General features: G+C 46.0%; 1 protein-coding gene across 2 annotated transcripts in view; it reads left to right on the plus strand.

Moving 5' to 3' along the window:
• CAMK1D (calcium/calmodulin dependent protein kinase ID) overlaps nucleotides 1-27,480 on the plus strand; it is a 386,176-nt gene that overhangs the window by 314,723 nt on the left and 43,973 nt on the right. For both annotated transcript variants that reach the window (XM_057730252.1, XM_057730254.1), the window contains exons 4-5: nucleotides 14,762-14,900; nucleotides 18,335-18,461. In XM_057730252.1, coding sequence (XP_057586235.1) covers nucleotides 14,762-14,900; nucleotides 18,335-18,461 — 266 coding nt within the window. The remainder of the gene's footprint in view (nucleotides 1-14,761; nucleotides 14,901-18,334; nucleotides 18,462-27,480) is intronic.

The raw sequence follows: 27,480 nt of genomic DNA on the forward strand, positions 1-27,480 counted from the left end.
TCTCACCAACACTTGTTTTCCATTTTTTTGTTTTGTTTGTTTTTAAAATTGTAGCCATCTTAGCATGTATGAAACAGAAGGTCACATTTTAAAAGATGCTGGCAGCAAAGAAATATGAACATTAAAAACAAAAGTCAGGTTCTATGCTTGAGACTCTCAGTTCTGCGCCTGCAAAGCCTCATCGTATGTGCTCTGTGAGTAGGTTTGGGGGCCATCGCTGCCTGACCCTTGAAGGCCCAAGGGGGAGCCCGTTCTGGTGTCGCTCGTTGATGAGGGCCCGCGGATTTGTGAGACCCGGATTGACCAAAGCTCACAGTCGTTTCTGCATGCACGGTGCACCGTCCGCCCCACCCCCACCAGTGAAAGCACTAGAAACAGGATGTCCTGAAGAGAATAAGAAAGTGAGTCTCTACCTAAGGCGATTGTTAGGGGGTTTTAGTGTTGCTGTGTGTGGATTTTCATTGGTGTTTTTGTTTTACCAAGTTTAAGAAAAGATAGTCTGAGAAAGAACTTTGTTCCAGAAAACCACAAGTCAAAAACAGCAACTTCGTTGAATGTGTGCTAGAGCCTCCGTGGCGCTTGGACAGCATCTTAGACTTCTTATTGGCTTTGTAGCACTTCTGTCATCAAAGGTACACCTAGAATTTGGCTAGATTGCCCGTGTTACCTGTAAAAGTGAAAATGTAAGTAACTGAATCTCAGATCTGTCCACTCGGGGCTCGTGTATCTTAGAAATCTTGCTGGAAATTGAGGGGGAAGTTGGAGCAGTGGGTAAATTACTTATAAATGTGAGTTTTCCATGCTGTCCATTCCCCAGGAGAATGTTGCGGGGTCGGGGGGGGGAGGGTCTGAATAGACGGATAACGCCTGTGAACACTTTCTCTTTCTTGTTTTCCTACCCATGACACCTCTGTGGTTCTGCTCTTCGTTTCCTAGTCTTTCCCACACTGTCTTTTCTGCTCTCCAGTTTCTCGTCTAGGTTAGTGACTAGACTTACTTAGAAAGGGGTCTTTTCACAGGAGGCACCATGAGGCAGTGCCGAGGGGCTGTGCCATCTGTGAACCGTGTGAGCACAGGTGAGTCACGCCATAGCTCAGAGCATCACTTCCCTCATTGGTGAAAGGAGAGGGTTAACCCATTGGCCTCCAAGGTCCCTACCTTTGGAGACCAGGAGTTTATCTTCCTGAATACCACAGATGATGCCATTAATTGGGGTTAAGCCAAGGAGTCCTGTAAACTCCCAGAAGTTTCCAAAACCTGGAAGCTGAAAGTCCCTGTATTAGTTACGTATTAAGCAGAGTTCTACAGAGAAACAGAGCCAATAGGATATGTGCATACATAAGGTTTATTGTAAGGAAGTGGCTCACACTTTGATAGAGGCTGAGAAGTCCCAAGATCTGCAGGGGAGGGTCAGCAAGGAGGTCCAGGAGGGCCAGTGGTATAGTTGTAGTTCAAAGTCTCAACACCTGGAAAGAGCTGACATTTTGGTTCAACTCCCAAGGCAGGAGAGAAACCAGTGCTCAACTAGAAGGAATTCAGATGAGAGGAGTTTCTTCTTTCTCAACCTTTTTGTTCTGTTTGGGCTTTCAGCGGATTGGGCGAGGCCCACCCATACTGGGGAGGGCAGTCTGCTTTACTCAGTTCATCAGCTCCAGTGTTAATCTCGTCCCCAGGCACCCTCACAGTCACACCCAGCATAACATGTAACCAGACACCCGGACCCCCTGCATTCCAGTCAAACTGACAAATAAAATCAACCATCAACACCCCGGTCAGAGATGCAACAAAGGGAAGCTAAGAAATTATCCTGGCTTCTGGTCTGGCCCAGAACAATGGAATTTAATTACTCTCTTCACTCCTCACAGCTCATGATATTTAAACTTCCTGTTCTTATTTGTTAATTTTTTTTTTTTTTATGATTCAGAAGCAAGCATGCGTGGTGTGTCTTTCAGAACAGTCTTGAGGAAGGAGTAATTCTGTTAGAGGTCTTCTGTAGAACTGCAGTGGTGAAGAGCCATCTGTGCCCAGACATTGAGGGGCAGGAGGGGGAAGACGCAGGAGGCTCACGTGAGCCCAGGGACCCGGATTCAGAGTCAAGAGAGGGACAGGCAGGCAGGGCGTGTGGCTCAGAGTCCTCCCTGAGGACAGGTTTAGAACTTGAAAAAAGGAGAGTTCCTGGAAAGCGCTTTCTCTTTGGAACCTGAAAAACCACTTGAAGTTGCTACAAGCTTCTGATTTGAGGTCATTAACTGACCAGAGTGACTCTTCTGGTGACAAGGACAGCAGCTGACCAGAGTGACTCTTCTGGTGACAAGGACACAGCCCACCAGAAATGGCTCTTTACTGCGCCCACGTCTCAGAGCTCCTGCTGGCCGCGGGCAGAGCGGGAAGGGGCCCCAGATGCTCGTTAGCGGTTGTCGATGGTGGGCATAGAGTGGCCTGAAGAGGCCCACGTCCTCTCCGTGACTTCTGCTTCTCTATTCAATTTGATTGTAACTAAAGAAGTTTCATACTCTTATTTTTAAAATAATTTGTTTTTATAGGGAGACAATTTCACGTGTGAAAGCATGAACTTTAGGTCTTAGCAGTTAGCCACATCTTGACCGTCAATCTTTGTTTAAGGGCAGCTCCTGCATTTCGGGCGTGGCGCCTCAGAGGTGGTGATGCTGAATTACTACCCAAGTCTCAGGTTGGTTTTCACAAGGCTGCTCTTCATTCCCGGGGGTTAGTTGTGTCCATCTTTAGTAGACATATTAATTTGGAGAAAACCTTTCATTGTTTTTATGTTAAAGCTCATACTTAATACAATCATAGTGAGATTTTACAGGTTGTTAAATGTTGTCTTCAAATACATTGCAGTGATCACATTCAATGTCATGTTATGTCTGATTTCACTCTGTGGAGGGTAAATGTATGGGTGCTAGAAAAGAATGGAACTCCATCAGCAAGAATACTTTTTGCTCAATAAAGGACTAGAACACATGGAAAATGTGTGAGTCTAGGGATGGAGGTTTTGTTATATTCTCAGACTTGGAGGAATTTGGGCTGAGTAAGAAAGAGCCATAGTGGATACTTAAGTGAAATGTCTGGAACCTGGTCTGTTTCATTGTCTTCATTCTCAAAGAGTAATTTAACTGCAGAAGCCATTTCAGGGTGTATCGTATATTTGTGCAATTTACAAGGGAATGTTTAAAACAGTTATCCATCATCAAATTACACAAACGACCACAAGCTGTGATGGGTTAACTGCTTCCGTTCTGCAGACGGCTTTGGTCTGTTTTGATCTGCCTCATCCAGTCCATGGGGCATGGACAGTGACAGCCAGACACTTACACCCTGGGGGTCACTCTGTCCCCACACCCTGCTCTGTATCATTCCTAACTCACCCTTTAGCAGATCATCCTAAATGGATTTCTGACATGATTTTTAAATGGATGATGGTATAAATACACTGAAGGTCTCTTTTATTTAGATGCTTTTAGGTGTAACCTTCTGTTAAGGGGAGTTTATAAACTCTTGTCTGCTCAGGGTTCCTGGGCAAAGCCAGGACCAGCCAAGTGGGAGAACCATTCACTGGGTGGGTTGGGGGTTCTAGAACATTCTTCATGGGGGGGGGGGCAGAGGTGCCTCTACCAAGCAACAAAGCAAAAGGCAGAGCAGAAAAGGTCAAGGGGAGATAAGATTGGAGAGACATAGGTATAGCATGCAAACCAGTAGCAAGTTTAGGTGCCTGGGAGAGTTGAGAATGGATGGATGGATGGATGGGTGGGTGGATGGATGGATGGATGAGGTAGGCTTCAGAACACTTCTGTTGTGCCCTCCGTGGCATGTGCTTTGAGGATTTGCATGACTGTTTGTGTATGCCATGCGCAGCTACACCCAGATCCTGCTCACTGTTTTGTTTTATGTGTATGTGAGCACAGAATCTTTCTTTATTCAACATCTACTTGGTTAGGTTTTTGTCTGTGCCAGGTACCTGGCCAGGCCCTGGGCAAAACAGTGTCAGCGAAGAGGCCGACATTGCCTCTGCCTTCGTGGAGTTCACAGTCTGGAATAGGCAGGGGCAGAGTAGGAGGACAAGCATTACACAGACAAATATGCCAATAGTTAATCCTCCCTGATGAGTGCTGGGCAGAAACACAGATGCTAAGAGAGCATGTAATGGGGCAGGGGAAGGGGAGGTCTTATCTGGTCTGGGGGTCAGGAGAGACTTTTCTGAAGTAATGATATTCAAGCGAGGATCTAAATGATGAGTGGAGAGTAGAAGGAAAAAAATGTGTGAGGTTTCAACAGGTACAAAGGTGGCCCAGAGCCAGGGAACCCTACAGTGGGCAGCTGTGATCTTGTACATTTGTCGATGCTTTTGATAGAAAGTGAACTTGAACTCAGCAGACTTAATCAAGTCTAAACAATAGGTAGACCTTTTTTGGGGGGGGTGGGGGGTGTTTAAAGGCATTGATAGACCTTTCTCATATTACCTAAATGCATGTGCTGTCCCATGCATCTGCTGTAAGATTTCAGTGGAGATTGGCTGAGGAACACTAGAATAAATATAAATATGTATGATAAAGCTGGACAAACAAAAGAATTAAAATGCATCTTTTAGACTTACAAAATTGGGGCCCCTTCAGGTTGTCTTCAGATTCTGAATCTCTGAGCATATGTAAAATTGCATAGTTGTTGTCCATTACTTTTGAACAAACTCACCCAAGATAGACAAAGATGTGCTTATAGCCAACGGGCAGTTCCCTACCTGGGAGTTAGCAATTTTACAAACTACCGGTAACCACGCCATACTCCTGACCCACTCCAGAGCCATCTCCAATCTCTTCCAGTTGTTACGTACTCAAGGAATGCAAAAATTGCAAAAGGAAATGGCAAAAGAAAAAATAGTTGTTGCCAAGTGAAATTTTCCTCATTGGAACTAATGGTGGGAAGGCCGGTATGTTACAAACAGTTCATTACAGAATTTTCCCAGAAATTATATTTAATATATTCAAGAACATGCTGTGAATATAAAGCCCATGCTGTGTGTGTTCTACCACAAGGTCACTGCTTGGGGCTGTATTAGTATTTCATTAACCTAGAACATCTCAGGAAATGTGCCGTCAGAGGTCAAAAATGTTCTGACCCTCACATTGCAAGTCCTCATTTTAGAAGGTTGTGGAAATACATCTAATTAATACAGAAGTCACAATACAATGTTGTGAGATTACGTAAGAAGGCGGACACTGTCACAGATTTCCATCCTAATCAAGTGCACGGATATCTTCAAAACCCCCATCCTGTCTGCACGGAGCAGAGAGGTGAGCAGGGAACTCTTCTGCTGGTAGAGCCGGAAGCCCACTGTCACCCTCCTCGCATTGCAGCTCCCTGTTTCTAGCAGCTCCCTTTGCACTGCTCCCTTGTCAATCAGTGGTTGGCTTCTGCCCCTGCTCCCCTGCAGAAAAGGGAGAAGGGGACCGACATTTACAAAACACTGTGGCATGCTGGGAGTCTGCCGAGGGATTTTCCCTTCATCATCTCACTTAATTTTTCAATCAGGTATAACTCCCCCTTGTGTAGTTGAGAAAATGAGGCTCAGAGAGGCCATTCCAGGGTACCTGTCTCTCCTCTGTGTACTCAGACATCTCCATCCCCAAGGTCTAGAAGCCATCTTATATGCCGATGCTCCCAGTTCTCTACCTCTGGCCCTGACCTTCATCTTCTTAAACACAGTGGACATTTCTCTGTCCTCATCATACCTGATCTCTCAGCAGCATCCGTCAGGGTTGACCAGACCCTCCTCCTTGATTTCCATGGCCCCACACTCCTCCTTTGCTTCCTACCACTGTCTGGCCCTTTGCTGGCTCTGCCTTATCTGAGTTTGGCATCCTCAGGGCTCAGATGCCTTTCCCTTATCCAGCTGCGGTCTCCCAGTGGATCAGGTCCATGCTCTTGGCTTTGAAGACCATCTGCATGCTGGTGACTTGCTAGTTTTGAACTCTAGCCCTGATCTTCCCCCTGAACTTCAGATGCGTATCTATGGCTACTTGCTTGACGTCTCCATCCAGCAGGGATCTCAGACTTCCATATCCTGCCCAAGGCTCGAGATCTATGCAATCCAATATGGTAGTGCCATGGAGCTATTTACATCAATTAAAATTAAAGAAGATTTAAAAGTCGGTTTTCCAGTAGCACTAGCCACATTTCAGATGCACCATAGCTCCCTGTGAGTAGTGGTCACTACATCAGATCACAGGTAAAGAGCATTTCCATCGTCGCAGGAAGTTCTGGTGGTCGGTGCTGTGCTAGTTGTTTTTAACCTCTCCAAATTTTTTCTTTAACCAAGGACCCCCTTTTCAAGTAATCTAGCAGTTCCTCAACTCAAAAATCTAGGAGACATTTTTTTTTTTTAATGGCTGCATTGGGTCTTCGTTGCTGTGCACAGGCTTTCTCTAGTTGTGGCAAGCAGGGGCTGCTCTTTGTTGCTGTGCGCAGGCTTCTCATGGCGGTGGCTTCTGTTGTTGTGGAGCACAGGCTCTAGGCACGCAGGCTTCAGTCGTTGTGGAGCACAGGCTTAGTTGCTCCACAGCATGTGGGATCTTCCCGGATCAGGGCTTGAACACATATCCCCTGCATTGGCAGGCGGATTCTTAACCACTGTGCCACCAGGGAAGTCCCTAGGAGACATTCTTGAGTCTTCTCCTTCCAGTATGCCTTGTACCAGCTTCATCAGTGAGTCCTGTCTACTGTGTCTCCAAAACATACCTCATGTGTGTACACTTCTCTTTGACTCCAGTGCTGCTGAGGCTGAACCGCCAGCCTGTGTCACCTGGATCACTACAGTGACTCGCGGATGACTGCCTGCTTCCACTCTGGTCTCTATAACCCACTGTCCACGTGGCAGGCAGCCAGAGTGATCTTTGAAAACTGTAAACCAGTTCCCCTGTCTCCTGACTGAAAACCCTCCAATGATACCTCATCTGATGTAGAATAAACCTGCCCTGTTTATGAAAATTTAGTTTTCATGGCATCTTTGTCCATCCAGCCTGCCAGAAAAATGGACCACAGACCAGGTGGCTTATAGACAACAGAGTTTTATTCCTCACGGGTCTGGAGCCTGCAGGTCCCAGATGAGAGTGCCAGATGGTTGCATTCCAGTGAGAGCCCTCTTCCAGATTCTGCCAACTTCTTCTTGTGTCCTCAACATGGTGAAAGTAGGGCCAGCTAGTTCTCTGGGGTCTCTGATGACGGCACTAATCCCATTCATGAGGGCCCCACCCTCATGGCCGAATTACCTCCCAACAGCCCCACCGTTTAATACTGTCCCTTTGGGAGTTAGGTCAACACTATGGATTTGGGCGGGGGGGGGGGAGTGGGTAGGACATAAACATTCAACCCATAACTCATGACCCTGCATGACCTGGGCCTTTGTCTTTCTCAACCACTCCACTCTACCCACCAGACTCCAGTCACCGTGACTTTGCTTTTGGTCCCCAGATACCCTAAGACCTGGCCTTAGGCCAGGCTCACCCCTGTGCCTGGATGCGCTCCCCTGTCATCACTCGGCTCGTTCTTGCCTGCCATCCAGCGGTGCCACCGAGGAGCCCGCACAAAGAGGCTCCACCGGATACTCGTCTCAGCCTTGTTTCCATCTCCCCACGGTGCTTTGAACTCTCTGTATGTTTCACATTAATCTGTTTGTTCATTTATTTCCTTTCTCTTCCTCCCTCACTGGAATATAAGCCATAGCTCCTGGGGATTCAATACGGATAAGACATGCTTTGCCCTCCTGGAATACAAAAATCTAAAAATGATTTGTAGCAAGTGGTGCAGTGGAGGCATGCTGGGCCCATAGAAATGATTTGTAATTAACTTATCTTTTTTTGGAATGTGGACAGGTGTTGGAGTTAGAAGAGATTAGCTGTTTTAATCTTGAGCACGCTAATAATTTTCTTAAGCAAATCTTTTCGTCCTCTTCTTACTGAGTAATGCAAAAGTAGAATTTCTTTATTAGAGTCTTAGCAAGCAAGTTTCATATACAAAATTAAAACACCGTCACTTCTTTCTTACCCATCGTTTTGGCTGTTACCACGCTTTTCCTGGCCAGCCTTGAGGGGCAACTGGACGGGAACTGGAGGGGCATTGTTGGAAGACAGGGAGAGATGATTGTAAGGAATCACTGAGGCCCCACCGAAGGCAGTGAAGGTTGTTGCCTGGATGGATGGAAAATAAGCGCACAGTGCAGAGCTGGCTGACATGGAGCAGAGAATGGATGTGCTCTTGTGAGCACATCTGAGGGAGGCAGGAAACCTGCAGGACCGAGGTGTAAAGGCAGTGGGCCTCCAGGATGGCAAGTACAGACCTGCGTTGGAGGACAGGGTGCACACTCTGCAGAAGGACTCTTATTCTGAGATGTCCCCCCCCCACGCCCACATGCCCAGATGGTCACATTCTCAGTAGCATCTCTCCCAGAAACGGGTTCCTTTAGAGCACAAGCAGCTTAGAATTAGGTGCTGTGTGATGCAGCCCATCCAGTCTTCACTGCCTGGATTTTCAGAATCCCTCCTGATTCAACTTCATTCCCATCGGTCACATCTTCCAGAGAAGTCAGGCTTCTTTGCTTACCTTGTCCGTTCCTGCCTCTCCCCCTTCTCCCTACCTGTCACGATCTTCCTCCTAACGCCTTCCTTCAGGAGTCAGCTGACACTTTTCTGCAGTTTGGTGAGTGCCGTGCTAGACTCTGGAAGTTCAGATGCTTCCTTCAGGAACCTTCTCTGACCATGGATTTCTCCCATCCACAATGTCTTTTGGTCAATCAGCCAGGGTCACAGTCTGGCAAGTCATCAGTTGCTAGTGGTCTTGATGGTACTTAATGCTTCTTTCACTGACTCTATTTCCCTGCAGATTAATTCAGCAGAAACTCCTTTCATGATCGTTCAAATGACTGGACTCTGCCTGCCCCCTGGACTTTTCTCCACGTGACTAAATGCTGCTTCTCTTTTAGGATGGCTCCGATTCACGTTTCCCTGCCCTGTCCCCTGGCCTTCTGTGGTCTTCCAAAGTACCTTCCTCCCCTCAGCCCCCAACATCAGAACCATCTGTACAGTGTTTTTCTTGTCTGTGTATCCTAGTCACCCCTCCCCCATACACACTGGACTGTGTCCCCCTTGGAAACAGGGGCAGCATATTTTATCACTTGATACAAGCCTATTTGATTAGGTGACTAAAAAAGCATACAGTGCAAGTAAAGTAGCAAAAATGTTTTCCCCCAATAAACCTTGAAAAAAATACCAAGAGAGTGTACATTCAAGGACACACTACACGGATATAGGATGTCCTTTAGTTGCCCAGTGTGTTAGTCTACTTGGGCCGCCATCGCAAAATACCACACACTGGGTGACTTGAAACAGCAGAAACTCATTTTCTCACTATCCTGAAGACTGGAAGTCCAAGATCAGGGTGTGGGCAGTTTGGGCTTCTCCTAGAGCCTCTCTCCCTGGCGTGCAGATAGCTTCCCACTGTGTCCTAACAGGGACCAGCCTCTGTGCTCCTCCCTGATGTCTCTTCTCACTAGATCTGTCTGACCTCATTTAACTTTAATTACCTCTTTAAAGGCCCTGTCTCCAAATACAGTCACATTCTAAGGTTCCCTGGGGCGGGGGCGTTAGGATTTCAACCTAGGAAATTTGGGGCTGAGGACACAATTCAGTCCACAACACTCAGATACGGAGAAGGCCAGAATCAAAATGCAGTGGCATGCAAGGGGTTACATTTCTCTGGTCCATGCCACGGAGAGGCACGTTTGTGTTTGGGAAGTTTCCGAACAGATTGAGGCTGGGAAGATGCTGTGAAACTGACTTCTGAGAATAAAGATATTTTTATTATGAAAGTGGGATTTGTTGAAGGAGGGAAATATTGAGGACAGAGATTTCATGAAATGAACCCTAATCTTCCCCGAGTGGGTGAGCGCGTCCCCCCAGAAGCAGAGAGTGGGGACACCAAAGACGAAGTCGTGAGGATCAGGGAGTAGAGAGACAGCGGGTGCCCCGCGTGAGAGCAGTGAAATCCCAGGGGCTGCCAACGGGGGACTGGATTGCGGAAAAGGCTGATGGTCCCTCTCTCTCTCCAGGCTGGGTGAAAAGAATGTACATTTCTGTCCTCTGGGCCTTGGGGTTTCGCAGTTGAAAAAAGCTTTGTTTGCAGCCTCTCAATCACAACCTGCGTGTTTTAGGACTACCTTCCCCTTCGGATTAAGTGTAAATAGGGGAAATGGTTCTTAGAAAACACACATTTATAACCAGCCTCGCGCTGGGGCACATTGAGGCTATGTGGCTCTTGTCACCCGGGTCTTTAACACTGGTGCTGCCTAGTTGTGTGACAGTCTTAGGGATTTCAGGGCATACCTGCTGTAGCACTGCTTTTTATCATCCCAGTATTAGCACTGATACTTCTCAGACTGCTGTCTCTAATATTAATAGCAGAGCGCTACACTGTTTGGCCTTGTTAAGGAGGAATAAGTTTTCTTCAACCCTCTGAGGGTCCCTGGCTAGATTTGAAGGTGAAACTCACGAAGACAGATGAATAGCAAAAAGGCATACACATTTTATTGCATTTTCACATATCCACAGACGCCTTCACAAGGGAATGAAGACCTCAAGAAGTGACCAGAGGAGGAAGCTTTTATACCTTTTAGGCAAGCAATAAATTTGTGAAGAATGGACAAGACAAGGGGTTTGGAATAGGGGTGGTAGATGGTGAAGAAGTATAACTCAGGTTATAAGGGTTAGTTGAACATGGTTTGCCGGGTCCACTCTGGGCTAATAAGAGTCTGTCTCCAGTAAAAGAATTTGTTTCCTGCCTTTAGACAGAAAAGGGGGAGCTTTTTCACATTTACTTGCTTCTTAAACTGCCTTCCGCTCAAAATAATTTTGTGTCTAAGAGACATACATTGGGGTGACATATTCTGGTTTCCTTTGGCCTTTTTCATATTTTATTAAATCTGACTTCTATTCTACAGTGATAGATTTTTGGAGCCCATTTTTCAGCATTAGCGCAAGTACCATTTTTGAATGAATGTGTGGATGACATATTATTTATTGTTATAACATATAAAACATTTAAAACTATAATTAGCAGTAAATCTTAAAATAAGAGGATAATATCTACCAAAATCAGATGGAGAAGGTCAAGTGCATGTAAATTACAGCATAGTTTGCCGAGTAGTAGCAATAGATGCATGGTATACTGACAGAGTTGTATATAATACATTACAGAATGTATTACAGTATAGAATCAGAATTTACAGTTTACTTGATCTAGCAACTTTGAAAGTATGTTTCTTGACTATTTTTTAATTTGAAGAGATTTGCATAACTTAAAATTTTGCAAGTAAACAGAAATCTCATTGCAATCAATTATCAATATTTGGTATTTGCATAGTTAATATTCACATACAGTGATAGCACAGTGTAACAGGCAAGAAAGGTCAGAGACTTAGCAAATTCAGGTTCACTGCAAAGGCAGGTTGTTCTAAGTAAATGTTCAGGTTTAAATCGAGAGGAGTAGAAAATTTTCAAACCATATCCCTGTCTTCTGCTCCCTTGGTCTTTGGTAGCCAGTTTCCTTCTCTATCTGCATCTCCCTAAAGCTGAACCTCTCTCCCATAGCCGCTATAAGTAATTTTATTTATTGACCTGTTATTAGGGTCCTACTCCTTTTTCTCCAGTCACATGAGCCCTGATCCTTCTAACTACATTCTGATGCTTTGCATGTTTTCATTGGGAAACTCCATTTCTGATGAGGACCTTTAAACCGCACACATTGGAAGCTTGCCTTAGAAGGATATTGACTCAAGAAAACAACCTGTCAGCTCAGCAGCCAGCCACCCCAGCCTTCACGTGTCCTGCCAGCCTGAAAATGAGACACGCCCGTCACCAGAATTCTAAATTTATTTCCTTATCAGTGATTCTGGGATTCTGGTTGTTCACAAGTGATTTTGAAAGTGAGTGGGTGTCTTAGCTCAGGCTGTCATAACAAAATACTCTACCAGTGGCTGGGCAGCTTAAAGGACAGAGATGTATTTCTCACAGTTCTGGAGTCTGGGATGTCTAAGATCAAGCTGCTGGCACTTTTGGTTCCTGTTAAGGGCTCTGTTCCTAGTTTACAGATGGCTGCCTTCTTGCCGTGTCCTCACGTGGCTTAGAGAAAGAGAAAACTCTCTGGTGTCCCTTATTCTTCTCATGAAGACACTAATTCCATCCTCAGGGCTCCACCCTCATGACCTCAACTAAACCTAATTACCTCCCCACATTCCCACCCCCAAATACCATCACATTGCGGGGAGGGGTGGTTAGAGCTTCAGCATATGCACTGAGGGGAGCACAAACATTCAGTCTGTAAGGATGGCCTTTTTGAAATGTGTGCTTAAGGAGATTTTTGGAAAGTATAAAGTGATTTACAAACTTTAAGGTATTTTTATCAGCATTGTTTCTTTTTTTTATTGCCAAGTTTTTAAACTTTCCCCCTGTTCCTTGGTTTCCAAGGAAACCAAATTCTTTCTGAGCAATGTTCAGAAAAATAAATCCCTGGTGCAGTTTGGAATTTAAGAAGTGAAATAGTAAATGTGCAGAAAATTGAGGCCCTGATACTACATATGACAGGAGTATCTTACACTTCAGTTCTGATGCTTCAGTTCTTATTGCATTGCTGACCCATCACAGTGAAAATATTAGTCAGTAGATATTAATACCTTATACTGATGTCCTACTGCAGAGGAGAGGACTTTGACGGGATGGGAAGCAAGAAAGGTCAGTTTTGATGGGGGGAAGCGATCTGGCAAAGTTCGGGTGGGGGTGGGGAAAGGATGAGCATTGTTGCCTGAAGCTTCCCAGCACCTCGCAGAGGGTGTGAGTAGCAGGCAGCCCAGTGGTATGAAAATACCAGAACACTAGTAGGGGCTGCCATTATTGAAGGTGGGTCAGTGTAGGGGATGAAGAGGGGTACGGTCAAGACAGACCTTTCCTCCTGCATAGCTAATGCCACCTTGATTGGCACCAACTGCACAGGGTGCCTGGCACCTACTGGGCGCCCAGTACACATGGAATGAGTGATTGAATAAATGATTCAGTGAAGTGAATGCTTTCAAGTGAATGCACGCAGGTTCACCCTACCCCTGGCAGCAGTACGTCTCCTGTAATCCATCCTCAAGCTCTGCAAAGTTCTTCCGTTGAAACTCATTGGAAGAAGGTTCTAGAAAAATGAAGGGTGGTGAGAACTCGATGAGTTGCTGAGAGGCAGTGTCTTGGGACCTGGCTTTACCTAAGGATGGCTCATTTAGACAGCATGGTCATCAGGATGTAGTTGCTCCCCTGTGGTTTCTGTTTCTTTTCCTTCCTTGAATGGCTTCGTATTTCTCCTGAGCGTCTTTCTCCTTTTACCGCAAGTGCTCAGTTCACTTTGGAAATGAGACATTATCTAAGCACAGCATGGCCTGGACTGATTGTAAGTAATGGGAGAGACTCTAATACACAGGCCTTTTATAGCTGCAGTTGTGTTTTATTAGTGTTTTTAGAAAGAACATTTCAGTGGCTCAGTTATTGAACATTAATTGCCTTGACTTGCAGAAAATGAATCCGCTTTGTGTGTCAGTGTGTGTGTGTGTTACTGCTGGGACCTGTCTTTGAAAGATATAAAAGTTGTTTATGAAATTTTTATGATCTTAATATTTCAGCTACATCTTTTTCATTTTGTTTTTGGAAATTTTCTCTTTTATTGAAATAGTGCTAATGTATCCCTTGAAGCTAATTTCCAAGATGGCTTAATTATTTGAACAAAGCACTGTTTTTCTTAGAGAAGTCTATACACTAAGAATTTGAAGGCGAAGGTATTGGCTGGATTGTTTCTATTCAGGACTTTACAGTTCTGTTACTTTGTTCATCTCAGAGCAGCACCAGATAACAGAGCTGAAAGGGTCTCTGTCCACCAGGGCTTTTTGACCTTTGGCAACCTAGGTCCCCTTTTGATAAATACAAAAAAAAAAAAAAATGGTTAATGAAATCTAAAGCAAAGTGAATTAAAATGAAATATTCTCAACAAAATCTAAAACAAAACAATATCAGGTTGTGTCATTCTTCTATCTCTTTTGTAAATCAGAGGTGGCTTCAAGTTGCTGATGCCTCTCAGGGCATAATTGACTAGATGAACTCCCTCATTTTACAGATAAAAAGACCAAGGTCCAGGGATTCCAGGAGTGCTCATCCTCTCAGCATCTTAGGAGCAGAACTGGGTCAAGAACCCAGACAGCCTGTTGGCTGTTTACTGCTTTGCACACAGCAGTCTGCCCTGCCCACCCCTACCAACACCCCCCCCCCCCGCCCCCATCCAGGCCTTTAAGGCTATACTAGGTTGCAAAGGAGGAATCTTCCCCAGCATCGTCTCCCTGTACCTGATGATGCTGATATTCTGGAAGATTATTCTGACTTAATGTTGTCCTAGCAGGACAGAGGCAAGGCCAGGAGAGACTTCTCAGGCCTGGCTAGTCCATGGGTCCTGGTTTATTTTTACTCACTTTATTTCGTCCTGGACCGTCTGACCATCATGATGTAGAAACACGTAAAAGGGGATAAAAGGGGATAAAAGGACAACATTGAAATCTGAAAATGGGTTATTTTGAAATAAAATTTGGGTCTTACGCCATATTGAAAAGTCTTACTGACAGTTTTCTCTGAACAATGATGCATGTTCTCTCAAACCTGTACTAATTTTCTTTTTTAAACAGTGTATCTGGTGGAGAGCTGTTTGACCGGATAGTGGAGAAGGGATTTTACACAGAAAAAGATGCCAGCACTCTGATCCGCCAGGTCTTGGATGCTGTCTACTATCTCCATAGAATGGGCATCGTCCACAGGGACCTCAAGGTGAGGCTGTCACTTAGCAACGCCCTCCAACTGCTTTCCAACCCACAGTGCACTTGTCAGGAGAGGACTGACTCCAGAGGAGGGATGAGATTGCCTTGTTGTAGATATGGGTGAAATGAATGGTGGACTTTACGTACTGTTAGTTGTCAGGGCCTTTGGGACCCAGAAGTAGCTTGCAAGATGGTGAAGATCACTGGGGCTGGCCGTTGTTTGGGACACTTAATAACCATTATGCAGCAAAAGGGCCATGAGGAGGTAGGTTGTAAAATGGTGCAAGACTGTCTAAAAGGTAATTTTATTCAAGACAGAGAGGCCATGAAGACCCTTTGCCCAGTGCAGTTCTCCAGTCTCAGTTCCAGCCCTGTTTCAGCACAGCCCACTGTATGAAAGAAAGGGAGTGGTAGGTAGAGGGCGTGAGATGAGAGAAGAAGGAAATAGACGGTTATCAGGAAAGATAGATTAAATGATGTACAATTACAGCCTTCTCCCAATGTCCTGTCAGTTCCATTCTTATCTTTTCCCTATGAGGTTTCAGAATACTCACCCTTCACCAATAACACTGAAGGAGCTGGGCTTTGGTCACCTTGGCCCAAGGGTCTCTGTGGATGCCGAAGGGTAGGTATCACAGGGTAGATAGTCAACATATCAACTTGAGGAACAGAAAACGTTGGCGTTGTCGACCTGAGGCTATAAAGTGGCTTCATTCTACAGCAGGTCCAGGTCCAGTCCCCAGAGCTCACTGCACTGGTCAAGATGGAAATCCTCACCCCCAGCACATATACTCACCACCACTCCTATCAGAAACATAGGGGTTGTATTGTACTGATTCCATGCTGTACACAGCTATGGGCAATCTAACTCGATTTAAAGAGTAAATCATAAATGTGTTAAAACAGAATGTTGACATCTGCCCATTATCTGGTACTGGGAGTCAAGGTATAAAATGGTGTAGCTTTTCCTTTCATGAGGACTCACTGTAAAGTTTCCTCTTTTCTCCATGTTAATCATTTTCCATCCACTAGGGTAGCGGCTCCCAAATGTTAGCCTACATCAGAATTGTTGGGAGGGCTTGTAAAAACACAGATTGCTGGCCCTACCCTAGAGGTTCCGATTGTGCAGGTCTGCCGCGGGGCCCGGGAACCTGCATTTCTAAGGTGATGCTGATGTTAGCTTGGGAACCTCACTTGGAGAACCGCTGAACGAGGGTTTTTGAGGATGTTGATAGAGTTTTTGTAGCCTTTGCAGGCTTCTTGATGGGTGACATGGGCTGTGAACACAAGCAGTTCATCTTCAGGACCTGACGTCCTTCAGAGGGCCAGGTGAGGGCTAGGTAGGGTGACCTGGCACCTCCATGCCAGGCAGCAGTGCCTTCTCTGCTCGCTTGTGCCCCCACCAAATGCCTGTTCTGTGCTTCCAGGCCACAACAGGCACCTCTTCCTGAACAAGTGAGTTTGGTGACCACGGAGATGTGATGTGATGTACTTACTAGAAATTGCTTATCAGCAGATACGCCTTTTCCTAAATGGGCAATGTTTATTTCCCCCTTTGAAAGACAGGTTGGTTATATGGGAGACAGTGTTTTTTACACTCAGGTAACACTTTTGGAGAAATATGTACAGCTCCTAGCCTGTAGAGCTTTAAGATCACCAGGCTTATACTTGTGGAAGAAAATTGCCATTTTAGGACCGTTTTGTGATCTCCTGACGGCCCTGCTGTCTTTACTAAGTCTCAAGACAATGAAAAATATTGACCTAAGCTGAGAATGACCAGTCGATTGAACCCTTCTTAGTGATTGTCCTTCAGAAGAGCAGTTTTTTTGATGCAAATGCATATCCTATAGGAGGAAGGTGTAAGGAGAGATTTTTGGCGCTTAGGCTGTCTCGTGCCTGGATGCAGCCTTGTCTAGGAGCGTGAGATCCTTGACTTGACAGCTGCAGAAGTACTGGGACAGAAAGTTGCAAAATTGGAAACTTAAAAAGAAAAACTCCTTTCCGCACCTATGATTGGATTCTTACTGTTCATCAACGGGTAATCCTTGAACATTCAGAGAAACCATGAATCACGTGCACTGTTTGGTTAGATTATTTCCCTCTACTTTCTAAGCATTATTCTTATTTCCACTATTGATTGTCCCATTTTATTCTATTTTGAAACTCATTGAAAACATCCTCAAGCGTACGTTTGATTTTCTTCTACTCTCATGCTTCGTCCACAGAATTGGTATCACTGTGAGTGATACATGCAATTCCTTTTTGTCTTGTTATTTTGGGTGAGGGTCGTGTTTTTTTCCTTGGGGTTCTGTTAAAGAAAAAAGTGATTCTGACACATGTTAAGATGGTAAGGAAGGCTTTATTCAAGACTCCTGCAAGAGGGACATTGCATTAAGGGAGAGAATTGGGCTCCCCTCCACATCCGGCAAGGACACATGGGGATGTGTAGCTGTTGAACAGAGGGAGGGTCATGGATGGAAAATTACGAAGAGGAGACAGCGGGGTGGGGGGGGTCTCTCGCTCAACATCTCCCTCAGTCTCCGTAAACTCCACCCCCTTTTTTTGCCAAAAGCAACCAGATTCCCCAGTTTTCCACAAGCTGCCATGGAAACGCAGCTGTGCTGTCTCCCAGTTTACCCCAGGATTGCCACCCTGAAGCCCCACCCCCCCAAGTAGACACCACGGAGGTGCCACTGATGTGCAGCATGAGAGTGGGGACAGGGGCTTTACCGGGGCCTTCGCGGCATGTAATGCATCGCTGCTGCCTGAGCTCTGACACTTACAGGCAGGGAAGCAAACGAGGAACCATCACAACCCACGTTCTACAGAAACACAAGCAGAGGCTTAGCGTTCTGAAGGACGTGTGGCTAGAAAGCGCGGGATCTTCCGCCTCCGATTCATTCCGTGATGCCCTCCCCCTGCTTCCCAGGGAGCGGAGTGCGCGGGTGTCAGCTGGCTCAGGAAAGGGGGACGTGCAGTGCGTGTGCCCCAGCCACGGGACACGGGACGTCCCCAAGGCTGGGGAGAGACCCTTAGGCTGGACACAGGCTGCTGACAAGGGTCAGAAAAAAGAAACCGAACGGCACCTGCAAACGCAGTTTTCTTTCTGGGAATCTCCTTTCCCCTAACCCAAGAAATGAACCGACAGGCCCGAGAGGCATCTGCTTTCTAGTCGCCTCGATATATGGTGCATTGTTTTTAAGTAGAGAAAATACTAATAAGGGAAAGGGACTCACGTTTATTGAAAACCCGTAAGTGCCCAAGACTCTGTAAGGCCCGTGCATCATGTTCCTTAAACACTGCTTCTCTTAAGGCATTTGCTGTGTCTAAAGGTCAAGTTGTTCTTCCATTGTCACTAAGTTTTGGTGGTTTGGTGAGGCGCCCACAATGAACCCAGCTCTCAAAACTGTTTGTAATTTTTTTGCTGTTTACATTTCTTCCCAGCCTGAGAACCTGCTGTACTACAGCCAAGATGAGGAGTCCAAAATCATGATCAGTGACTTTGGATTGTCCAAAATGGAGGGCAAAGGAGACGTGATGTCCACAGCCTGTGGGACCCCGGGCTATGTCGGTAAGGACTGTGCTTGCGCGTGTGTTTTCCCGCTTATTGATCTGATCGCTTGTCTTAAACATTTGAGCCTGGCATGTGATCGCAGTTGCCTTTATTTCCCTTGAGGGAAGCATAAAAAGATTAAGAGCCACTGGAACAAGTTTGAAGGGAAGTGATTTCCCTGAAACCTTTTAATAGTTGGGTGGAAACCCCTTTTGATTTGGGTGTGGGCCCGAGTAGAGGCCAGGAACTGATTTGGGTGAATTCCCAGGTTCTCAGACCAGAAATACGTCACGTGTATCTATGTTTTTAAATGATCTACCAGAGATGGCAATAAGCTGCAGACACACATAAAACAAATGTTAAGATAGACATGGGTAGAAAGAAAATATTGATAGGAGGAGCCTGGTTCAAACCTTGACCAAGTCACTCTCTTTAATTAGCCAATCCTGATCTGTGCTGGAGAAGCCAAGAATTAAGGTTTTTCCTAGAATCAGAACCCCAGATCCTTTGCGCTGAACACGCAGGATGCAGAAAAGGCTATGGTGGATCTGAACACGTACTGAGGCTCAACTTCCATCTTTTGGGGGCCTGGGGAAAGGCCATTGGATCTGTGTGTGAAGTTATTGAGACTTCCATTTACATGACTGCATTCATTCATCCAGCAAATGCCTGCTATGTCCAGATGCTGTTCTGGTCCTGGGTACTGGGGTGAAGACAGTGAATGAGACGGGGTGTGAGATGCACGTGTAGACACATGTGTATGCTCACCTTTTAGGTGGAGGGGGCAGGCAGAAAAGAAGCAGGTGGACAGGGGCATTTCAGATCTTATGTGCTATGAAGAAGATAAAACGGGAGCATGTGATAGAATGACAGGTGTAAGGACAGGTTGGGACGGTTAAAGGGACAGGAGGAGACGCAGGCATTGGGCCTTCATGATGAGAAGCAGCCCCAACCATGGGAAAGTTAGGGGACAACGTTTGAGGTAGAGACATCAGCTTGTGCTGGGGAGAGAGTACACGTTACGAGGTCTAAAAGCAAGAAAAACTGAAATTGGAAAAGAGTTTTGGAAAATGGAGACCAAGGCTGAATTCTCATCATACAAACCATGACAGCTTTTCTTAATGAGAACAGTGAGACCGCCCTGAAGGAGAGGAGATGATGTTATGTGACCAGTGTCATTCCTGTTTGTTTGGCGGGGTACAACCATGTGACCTTCCTGGGCAGGCTGAGGGAAGCAGGCCTCACGTTAAACGGGCCTGGAGCCCAGAGCATTGTGGGAAACTCCGAATGACCTCGGAGGCATTTCATGGTCCTTCAAGTATTTGCGTGATAATGGGCGTGAAATCATCAGTGTTAATGTCACAGCTGTTGCACTTTTAAAGGAACTCAGGAGAAAACAGCAGACTTGAGGGAAATAGAGAATAAAATGAGGGGAAAGGGAAGGAAGCCACAGATTTAGGAGGAGATCAAGAGAGTATAAATGTGGAAGGGGAGGAAAAGATGTAGTTGGTATCTCTTAGCTTTTGACTATCACAGTACCCAGGAATTTTGTCTCTGGGTTGTGTATACGCACTAGACGTAGAAGGGTAGGTGGTTCAGGTCATGTCTGAGAAGCCAGCACATCTGATGGAGATGCGTGGCAGGGTGAGCAGTCCCCGTTCTAGGATACAAGAGTGACAGTTTCAGGAAGAGCCTGGACCCCATCAGGAGGACTTGGAACAGCGGCTGTGGTGTGAGATGCACGTGTAGACACATGTGTATGCCTGGAGGTGGGGGCCGTGGGTGGAAATGTGAGCGTGTGCGGTGAGTGTGTGATGTGTGTGTGTGGAATTTTTCCACTTCAGGCCAAGCCACCAGGCAGGCGGCAAATAAAAATGAATGAGACAAGCTTATGCTCATTTCTCTCAAAACATGGGAGAAAAAAAGCCAGTTCCGACCATGGTGAATCATAGGCATCAGAAAATGGACAGGCCTGTGAGGTCATGGGGTCCAGTCCCACAGGGGCTGCTGCCCAGGCCACGCTGGGCAAGGAAGCTGAGGATGCTGTCACTGCCCAGCTGCCACTTCAGGACATCAGCTCTGATGAGGAATGTGCATATTTACATACATATCAAACTGTTCTCATGTTTGGCTCTGATGTTGGGAAGCTCTAGCACTTTCTAAATTGAGAAATTTTCACTTTTTTTGCATTTTGGCAGAGCTTGTGGAACGGCAGTTTCTCTGGGTTTCTGAGCGGCTCCCGTCCGAGTGGCCTGGTTCTGCTTAGATGTCAGACGCTGACGAGTCTGAGAACTGGGACCGATGTTTGGATGTGGCCTTTGCTCTCATTATCCTAAATGTTGGCAGGTGGAGGCATCGGGTAATTCTATTGTCAGATACAGAGTTTTCCTTGAGTGAGGAGGGGGAAGAGGAGGACTGTGGAAATATAGCAGTTCTATTTGTTCATATTTATTGAGCACAGACACTCTTGGGAGACCTTTTAGAGCAAGGAAGGGGCAACACGGGGAAGCTTGTGTCTACAGAGACATGCCCTGGGCAGTGAGGAGCTGAGCTTGGGCTGTTCCCCCACCCCACCCCCACAGTCTGCATGGCAAGCTCCTATTCAGCCATCAAAGCCCAGCTTATATGACCCCTTTTTGATTGCTTTCCCAACACTCATCCTCTCCTTTGTAACCCTGGTTCTTCTCCTTTTCTCATCATGGCTCTGATCACGTTGCATCAGGGTCCATATTTACCTGTGTGTCCCCCCCATTCCTCTAGAGCAGGGGTTCTGGCTTACTCGCCTTTGCACAGATGCTTGTTGAATTGAATAAAAACCTAAGCTTCATGAACGTTAGCAATTTTTTATTTCTGTGCTCCCCTTCCATTCATTCAGCAGGAATTTACTGAATTCCTGTTGTGTGTCATGCATGGTGGTTTGGTGTTAGGAATACAAATATGAATTAGGTAGACAGAGCCTCTGACCTCAAAGTGTTCACAGTCTTGTGAGTGACAGAGGGCTAACAGGGAAATTGAATAATGTATGGTTAGCGCTACATTATGCATCGTTCAAGAATTATTTATTTAGTGCCTGCCTTCTGTTCTAGGCACTGGGGATGTATCAGTAGAAGGAAGAAACAACAGATAAAAATCCTCAACCTCGTGGTACTTACGTTTGGGTGAGAGGGAGACAGACTAAGCAAACAGCCAAGTGTATTAATTAGTATCTTAGATGGAGATGAGTGCTGTGGAGAAAAAGCAGGAGAGAGAATAGGAAGAGTATGTGTGTGTGTGTGTGTGTGTCTGTGCAGGAAGGAGAATAGGAAGTGTGTGTGTTTGTGCCTGTGTGTGTGTCTGTGTGTGTGTTTTGTTTTCTAGTTTTGGAGTTTTTTTGTTTGTTTCTTTTTTTGCTGAGCTGCACAGTGGGCAGGATCTTAGTTCCCCAACCAGGGATTGAACCTGTGCCCCCAACAGGGGGAGCGCAGAGTCCTAACCACTGGGCCACCAGGGACGTCCCCTCTGATGCATTTTTTTTCCCCTCTGATGCATTTTAAAGCTGTGAACCTGGATGGAATCATGGGGGGTGGGGGAGGGGGGAGGCGGGTGTAGAGCGAGGAGAGGAAAGGTCCCAGGACTGAGTCCTGAGACTCGGGGACAGAGTAGGGACAGTGGGTGAAGTAGGAAGAGAACCAGGGGAGTGTGGCATCTGGACAGTGCTTCAGAGAGGATGCAGTGCCGTGTGCCAGTTGTGGCTACTAAGTCAGGTAAGATGTAGACTAAGTGGGAACAATTGGTTTTGGAGACCTTAAATTATGGATTAATTGAACAATCAGTTATTTCTCTGGGAGCCTGGTAGTCAGAGTGATGCCAGGAGAAGATGAAACAGGGCTTCCTCGGGGGACCCCAGTGTGTCATCAACCTGGGGCTGGACGTAGGCACGTCCACCTGCCCCCCCCCCCCCGCCCGCTCCACCTCCCCAAACTATTTGGGACCCTGGACACAGAAGCCACGGCCTCCTTTTTGCTGGGCAGGTTTTGATTTGAACAGGGCAGAGCCTTTGGGCATCTGCGGGAGAGAAGGGGGAGTCCTGTTCTTCTGCTGTGCATCCTGGGACCATGTGTCCCATGAGCCCAAGCTGGGAGCAGAGGGCAGCTGTCAGCTTTAGTTCAGATTCCTTCTAGGTAGTGTTGGTTTCCATTGGTGAGTGCGGGTGTTTTGTTGTGTGTCAGCTATTACCTAAATGATTCTTCAGCTGAATAGTTTTACAACATCAAGATTGTGACTTCAATTTAAAGGAGTTCTCTAATAATGAAGAAGTAATGGAAAAAGGCCGTTTATCCCAAGTATCCCAATGCACATGGTGCCTTGGGAGAAGGCAAAGGAATCTTTGAACTTCACCCTTGACCCTAAGCAGCTACTGGGTCCTTACACACCCGGTATAAGGAACCAGGGCCCATGCTGGGTGTCAGGTCACTGATAACAGGAGATTGCGGGCATCTCTCCACCGAAGTGTATTGCGTTCCTACTGCAGGCGACTCCTAGGGCTCTGTCCACACCCAGGGCTCCTCCAGTACAATATGGCCAGTGGGAGATACGGGTCCATATAAGCTATCGTGTTTGCAGCATGAAGTAATTGACGTATTTCAGAAGCAACTTCACAAATACAGGTCAGAGAGGCATCCGTAAGGTCTAGAACCACCAGGGGTAGACTCACAGGGGAGGCGGGATTTGAAGGAACGGTGGAGCTCCGGCCGGATGCAGGCAAGCAGACGAACAAAAGTTCAGGGTCATGTCCAGGGTGATGAATGGCTTCTGGTCCAGAGGGCCTGGGGGAAATGCGAAGACTCACTTGGCTTGGAGGGAGGGCTTGCATAAATAAGTTCTTGGAAAGAATTTAGGAGAAGTGATAAGGCCATCTGGTGGCAGTTACCTCCCCAGGGTAACATGGTGAGGGTCACTGTGGTATTTATTGACTGGGATTTAGAATCCATTTAATTGAGTCAGATATAATATTCCCCTTGGCATTGCCAATAAAAGATAAAAGAGCTGAGAAAGTTTGTAAAATTACTTATGCGACTTGCTTCACTGCATTAATTAAAATATCTAAATGAGCTCTCCTGAGAGAGCTAAATTGTTTCTATCACTAAATAGAAACAAGAAGTCACAGAAAGCACCCATTTCAGTCGTGTAATTGATAAGACACTACAGCTGACAAATGCACTTCTGTTTGGCAGAGGAAAGCTTGTTGTTTTATTTCTTGATGTCGCTCTTTGCACACTGGTGTGATTTCTCTGCGTCCGTGGGAAAAATTCTATGGGAAAAGTAAACTCTTTTAAAAGAACTTTGAGCCTTTGTCTCTAGATTAAGTGACAGAGTGCCTCACCAGAGGGCAGGGGTGTGCTCTTACTTACTCTTCCAAAGAATAGTCCTTCTTATTCAGGAATTGCAAACCTCACTTTTAAAAAGGGCAAGGAGGCTGGGGTGGTGCTGGGTGGCAGACTTCTTAAGGCTTTGTGATGTTTGCCTTTGAGCTACATTAAGACTTTTTTCCTCGCGGCTGTGTGAGTGATGATCTGTCACTCTGCAGTATTCCATTTGGAGTGCCTACCGGGAACCCCTCCTTCATTACTGGGTGTTCCTCACAAATAGGAAGGCACATTTCTGTCTGATCCATCATTATGTTTATAAGCAGAGCTACATCTTGGTTCTTTAGAAGGTGGTTTGTTGTTCTGTTACTTAAACTATGAAGAAAGAGGCATTCCATTTTCTTCCCGTTACTTGGTTGCCTGTATAGACATGGCCAAAGTCTTTGGTCTAGCCCTGGCTTAACTTGCCTAAAATAGTTTAAACAAGTTTTGTTGTGTTCTCTTCTAAATGGAAAGGAAGAACAGTTGGTCAACATTCTCAACATATTTTTTCACCGTTAGAGGAATACTTTTAGGTCATGGGATCATTGCATTTTTAAAGCTTGATAAGGGGCTTGAGTTTAGGATGAGACCTTGGAAAGCAGGGGTTCCAGGAACCAGGGTTCCATGTTGGGATGAGGGACTGTTCTCAAAGCCACCCAGCCTGTAGCTGGTAGCAGTCACAACAGTGGATCTTGACTGTGAGACTCTGTCTCTGCCACTGGTTACATGCAGGGAAGGCCTGAGTCCTTCCCTCCTTCCCAAAAACTCTCGCGTTCTCAGTTTCTCATATGTGAAATAAGCATGCTGAACTGATCTGTCATCAAATTGGGTCCCACCGCTCACCACTTAAAAAAATCAATACTCACAAATGTTGATAGAAAGGAAAGGTGCCTTTAATCAGAATGTCAGCAATCTGGAATGATGGTGGACTCAGCATCCCCCAAAAACCACCTCCCAAGATTCTGCTGCACCATAAACGCTTTTAAAGGGAAACAGGGAAGTAACCTCGGTGGATCACTAAGGTAGGTGGTCGCAGTCGCACCGCCCCTCACTGCATGCAGGCTGTGTGCAGGCTGGTCGACTCCTCCTGGTCTTTCTTTAGGTGATATCTTGCTCACACAGTGTGTTCGCGAGATTGCCGAAGGGGAAGTTAGGGAAGAAGAGATCTGATCATCTGTGAATTACTTATTCTTCATTTCTACTTCTTTGGTCTATGAAAGAAGCAACCAGTTAGGCCAAGTATCGTGTAATCAAAAGATATGAGAGGTGTGCTCAGGCTGGAGATGGGTAGAGTGTGGGGGCACCTGGTTCAAGGTTACTGACAAGACAAAAGGGCACCTCCTGCAAAGAGCTCTTCCCTGCAAAGAGTTTTTTCCTGCCAAAAGCTGCTTACAGATTGACCTCCATGATTTTTTTCTGTTTCTACCATTCTGTAGTTCCACCGATGTGTGACTTAGTATCCTTTACGTGTATAAATATTCGTGTCAAGTATATTGACTGTCATTTTTTTCCCATCTTCACTCAGAACAAACAAGAAAAAATTCAGTTAAGTTGACATCATCCATCTCCATCCTCTTGAGCAGGCTAAGTCATGCAGTTCCTTTTATCTTTCTTCCTAGATCCTCTGTTCCTGATGCTTTAATCTTCACTCTCCTACGTGGTCATTTTCTCCCGGAGAGTTTGCTTTTTATTTGTTGTTCACTTCAGTATACCGTATTTTAGTACACGGCTCTGAGCATTGCACCATTGTTCTCACCCCCTCAGACTGTTAGCGTTGAAACAGGATTTTATGTAACTGATCACTTGTCACACAGGGCAGAGATGAGTAGGCGGAGGACCCAGATAAGAACTTTCCTCTGTACTTCTCTCTCGGCAGCTACTCAGTGACACCCAGCAGCGACCGTTTCATCACTCTGGACGCTGCAGCCAGACTTGTCAGAGAGCACAGGGCCTCCTGACGTGGGGAGACGCGCGCAGCGCCTGTTATCAGCCTTGACATAGTGAACATGGGTGAGGGCAGAACTCATGATCAGGACGTGGGCAGAGTAAACCCAGCCCTGCCCTGGGTGAGCCCCCACCCCACTAAATCCTCTTCAGACTGTTTGTAGAGCACCCTCCATCCTTCTGGAGTTCCTTGACAGTTCCTCTCTCCATACCTGAATCCTGGGATGGCATTTCATGGTTTGTAAACTGGTGCCATTTTGCGGTGGTAGAGAGGAAAGAAGCTCTGTGGTGGTTTGGAACTTACTCTTTTTTTTTTTTTTTTTTTTTCTTTTAATGATTCTAAACCAAAACATTGGAATGACTGTAGCAGTCTTCATGTTGAAGTGTAGCTCATCAGGTTTCAGCAGTGAGCTTGGGCTGCAGTGCAAAGTACCCATCCAGTTGCGGTCACAAGCCCGTCAGGGCGGAGGCGGAATCTTGGGACAACCTCTAAGGAACACGTTACGGGGTTATCCATTGCCACGTTGCTCTGAAATGCCTCACTCAGAACATTTTTCTTCCTCCGTCGCACTGAGTTCCAGGTCTCTCCCACATTTGAAAACACCAGATACCAGCTGCCCTCCCTGTTTTCCGCTCCCTTCCCGTTCCTTGGTCTCGCCCACCACCCACCAGCCACATTTTGGCTTCGGCAGCATTTGAATAGTAACCCAGCTCCGATCAGACTGGTAATGAGAAACCAGGATGGTGCTTTAACGGGGACTCTTCATGCCTGTGGTAAAATTCAAGAAGCTACTAGGAAAATCCAAGTGAGCGGTTCATCTGCGACGCATTTTTAGTAAGTTACAACTCTAAGGGAGGATGAGAAAAAGCTAATAAACCTATAACCAGCAGAGAGAACGAAGCTGTCCCGAGAACCTTCTGCTCTTCTGCAACTTTGGGCTGAACACAAACCATCAGCGAGGAACGATTCTGTGTTTCAGCTGTGTTTGTAATTGCCAGCAGTCCAGATTGCAGTACTCTAAACCTAGGTGAAGCAGCACCTGCTTATTAAGATGCTCACAGGGAAGCCCCTCACCGCATTTTGTCTTTTTTGTCTTTTTGAACACCCCTCTGGCGGAAGATTCTGCTGGCAGGAAGCAGATCTGAGTAAACACGTTCAGTACCACCTCCTCGTTGTAATGTAGTTCTTACCGAGGCCAGATTCTCCTCCGAGCTGTATGCCTGAATCTTATTTCCCTTGATCTTTAGAATTTTATTTACCATCTCTGAACAGTCCACTGCTGGATAGAAAGGTCCTCTTTCTCTCCCACCATTTTATTTAATTTACAATGTTGTGTTAGTTTCAGGTGTACAGCAAAGTGATTCAGTTATATACATACATATATATATATATATAAAACATGTATATATCTATTCTTTTTCATATTATTTTCCCTTATAGATTATTACAAGATATTGAGTAGAGTTCCCTGTGCTATGCAGTGGGTCCTCATTGGTTATCTATCTTATATATAGTAGTGTGTATCTCCCAGTGTATCAATGACATCCTTCTCGCCACCTCAGTGACACACGGTGTCACTAGCTCTTTGGAACTATATTACAGTTTGGTTTAAGACTCCATCCACTTATCCACCAGCAGAGGAGCTATGTCCCTTCTACTACCTGTGGATATCCCCCAGGGGCACAAACACTTGGATCAAGTGTCC

The sequence above is a fragment of the Hippopotamus amphibius genome, chromosome 4, assembly GCF_030028045.1.
Source record: "Hippopotamus amphibius kiboko isolate mHipAmp2 chromosome 4, mHipAmp2.hap2, whole genome shotgun sequence".
In the NCBI taxonomy this organism is placed as follows: domain Eukaryota; kingdom Metazoa; phylum Chordata; class Mammalia; order Artiodactyla; family Hippopotamidae; genus Hippopotamus; species Hippopotamus amphibius.